Source organism: Vombatus ursinus, unplaced genomic scaffold, assembly GCF_900497805.2.
Source record: "Vombatus ursinus unplaced genomic scaffold, bare-nosed wombat genome assembly UNPS02004196.1, whole genome shotgun sequence".
In the NCBI taxonomy this organism is placed as follows: domain Eukaryota; kingdom Metazoa; phylum Chordata; class Mammalia; order Diprotodontia; family Vombatidae; genus Vombatus; species Vombatus ursinus.
The window spans coordinates 20301-23031 of record NW_020943974.1 but is presented as its reverse complement, the minus strand read 5'-3'; the positions used below and the strand labels follow the sequence as shown (position 1 = coordinate 23031).

General features: G+C 53.7%; 1 protein-coding gene across 1 annotated transcript in view; it reads left to right on the top strand.

Annotated features, from left to right (window-relative positions):
- The window catches only part of LOC114053923 (histone deacetylase 4), a 253834-nt gene that overhangs the window by 232250 nt on the left and 18853 nt on the right, over positions 1–2731 (top strand). Inside the window, exon 15 of the mRNA XM_027877070.1 lies at positions 218–351. Coding sequence (XP_027732871.1) covers positions 218–351 — 134 coding nt within the window. The remainder of the gene's footprint in view (positions 1–217; positions 352–2731) is intronic.

Sequence of the window (2731 nt, the reverse complement as noted above, 5' to 3'; positions counted from 1 at the left end):
TTTCCTTCCTTCTTTCCTCCCTTTTCTCCTTCCTTCTCTCCCTCTACCTAAATTTGATTCAATACAGATTAAACCCCTCGAGCTGTGTCTGGGGATCCCGACAGACAAACCACTCAAATGAAACGGGGCAGAGGGACGCTGGGTGGGCTGGGTTGGGGGCTGGTGCCCGCGGGGACTTGTTTCTCAGCAGCCTCACTGACTGTGACCCCCACCTCAGGCCTTGTGTACGACACCTTGATGCTGAAACACCAGTGTACCTGTGGAAACACTAACAGCCACCCCGAGCACGCTGGCCGCATCCAGAGCATCTGGTCCCGGCTGCAGGAGACGGGCCTGCGTGGCAAGTGTGAGGTAACGAGAGCGGATAGGCGGGAAGGCGGGGGAGGGGAGAGCAGGGTCAGGGACCGGCCTGGAACTGAGGCTGGCATGGCCTGCAGCGGCACCCGTCAGAGGCAGACACAGCCCCGTGGACCTCCCGAGGCAGGGGCTGCTCAGGTCCCCTTCCCTGCCAGCTGTGTTCCGGACGTGGCAGGCCGTCAGCATCCGGTGTTTCCCACCAGGGCCTCAGCTGGCCACCCGCAACTGGCCCGAGTCCCTCAGCCTCTGCCTGCTTTCCCCCGGGAGGCCGAAATGTCGTATCTTACAGATGTCTGTCTGTCTGTGACTTCTCCCTCGGCTGCTCACCAGCACGGAGAATGATGGTTATTATTCAGACCGGTTCATCGGGCCTTTATCACCTGCCTGACTGGTGCCGAGCCCCAGAATGAGGCAGTTCCTGCCCTCCTGAGCTTACATTCTGTGCAGAGGAACAACACAAATAGTAACCAGCCCCTACAAAACGCAAAGCCTTGGCTTTGGGGGGAGGGGCGTTGGGAGAGGCCTCCTGTAAGAGTTGGCCCTTCAAGAGGGCAGAGGTGAGGAGGGACGGCATGCCAGTCATGAGGGACAGCCTGAGCAAAGACATGGAGATGGGAGATGGCGTGTCACATGTGAGGACCAGGAAGAGGTCCATTTTGGCTGGACTGTGCGGTGAGGGAAGGGGACTTGGATAGAACAGGTTTGTAAAGGGGGCTATAAATGCCCAACAGAGAACTCGGTCTTTTGTAAATAGTGAAATGCTAAAAAGCCAGAGATTTTTGAGTCAGAGTCAGTTAGGGTTTAAATCCTGCCCCTGCTACAAACCGACTTTATGACCTTTGGGAAATTGCTCAAATTCTCTGGGCCTCAGTTTCCTTATCTGTAAAATGAGGTGCTTGGATTAGTTGACTTCCTTCCTTCCCTCCTCCCCCTCCTAGTCCATATCTCGGGGCTCCAGCCTTCTTTGGAGTCAGATCCGGAGAGGACTGACCGCCTCTCCAGGAGGCCTCAGCGCCTTTTCAGCTGAATTCCCTTTTCTATGTCCCCGCCCACCCCAGTCTAGGGGGAGGGGCAACAGAATAGACCAAGGGCCTGGTGTCAGAGGGTCTGGGTTCCAGTTCAGCCGTGCTTCTGGGTAGCTGATTGGCTCTGGGGGAGTGCGGAAGGAGAAAGATTCAGTCACATGTGTGACCTTGGACAGGTCATTTCTTGATTTGTGAAACAATGGAGTTGGACTAATGATCTCTAAAACCCTTCCAGATAGGGGTGACCTTGTTTGGGGGGTGACTGGGGAGCCAGGGTGGAGCAGCCCAGACTGGCGATGTCATCAGGGTGGGGAATTCCCTTTCTGGAGACTGAGGCCGGCAGTCTGGGCTGCCAAGAGATGCAGTGACTTGACCAGGGTCACACAGGTACTGCGTGTCATGGCAGACCTTGAACCCAGATCACCCTGGCTTCAGCAGCAGGCTCTCTACCCAGCATATCACCTCCCACTTTTTCATTTCAAAAATTCAGCTTTTTCATCTGTTGTTTCGGTTATCACGGGCATTTCCCAGTGTATCCCTTCCAGAGAATCGCCCTTCGAATGAGGAAGAAAAAAAGTTTAGTAAAATCAAGTGAACCAACTCGGACAGTCTGGGATCCCCCCCCACCCATGTTCTCCTTCCTTAGGACAGGCTGGGATGTCCCGCTGGCATCGCACGGTGTGGGGCGCTCCTGCCGGCAGGTTCATTCTCTCTGTCTCTGTCTCTCTGTGCGTTTCTGTCTCTGTCCATCTCTGTCTCTATCTCTCTTTCACACACACATACTGTCTCCTCTCTCTGTCTGTCTCTGTCTCTCTCTCTCTCTGTGTCTCTGTCTCTCTCTCTGTCTCTCTCCCTCTGTCTCTCCTTTCTCTTCCTTTTCTCTGTCTCTCACACATACACATACACTCACATTCGCACACATACACATACTGTCTCCTCTGTCTCTCTCTGTCTTTTCTTTCCTCTCTCTCTGTCTCTCTCCCTCTGTCTCTCCATCTTTCTCTTCTCTTTTCTCTCTCTCTCTCTCTCTCACACACACACACACACACACACACGTACACATACCGTCTCCTCTGTCTCTCTGTCTCTCTCTGTCTTTTCCTTCCTCTCTCTCTCTCTGTCTCTCTCCCTCTGTCTCTCCTTCTTTCTCTTCTCTTTTCTCTCTCTCTCTCACACACACACACGTACACATACTGTCTCCTCTGTCTCTCTGTCTCTCTGTCTTTCCCTTCCTCTCTCTGTCTCTCTGTCTCTCCTTCTTTCTCTTCTCTTTTCTCTCTCTCTCTCTCTCTCTCTCTCTCTCACACACACACACACACACACACACACACACACACACACACACACAC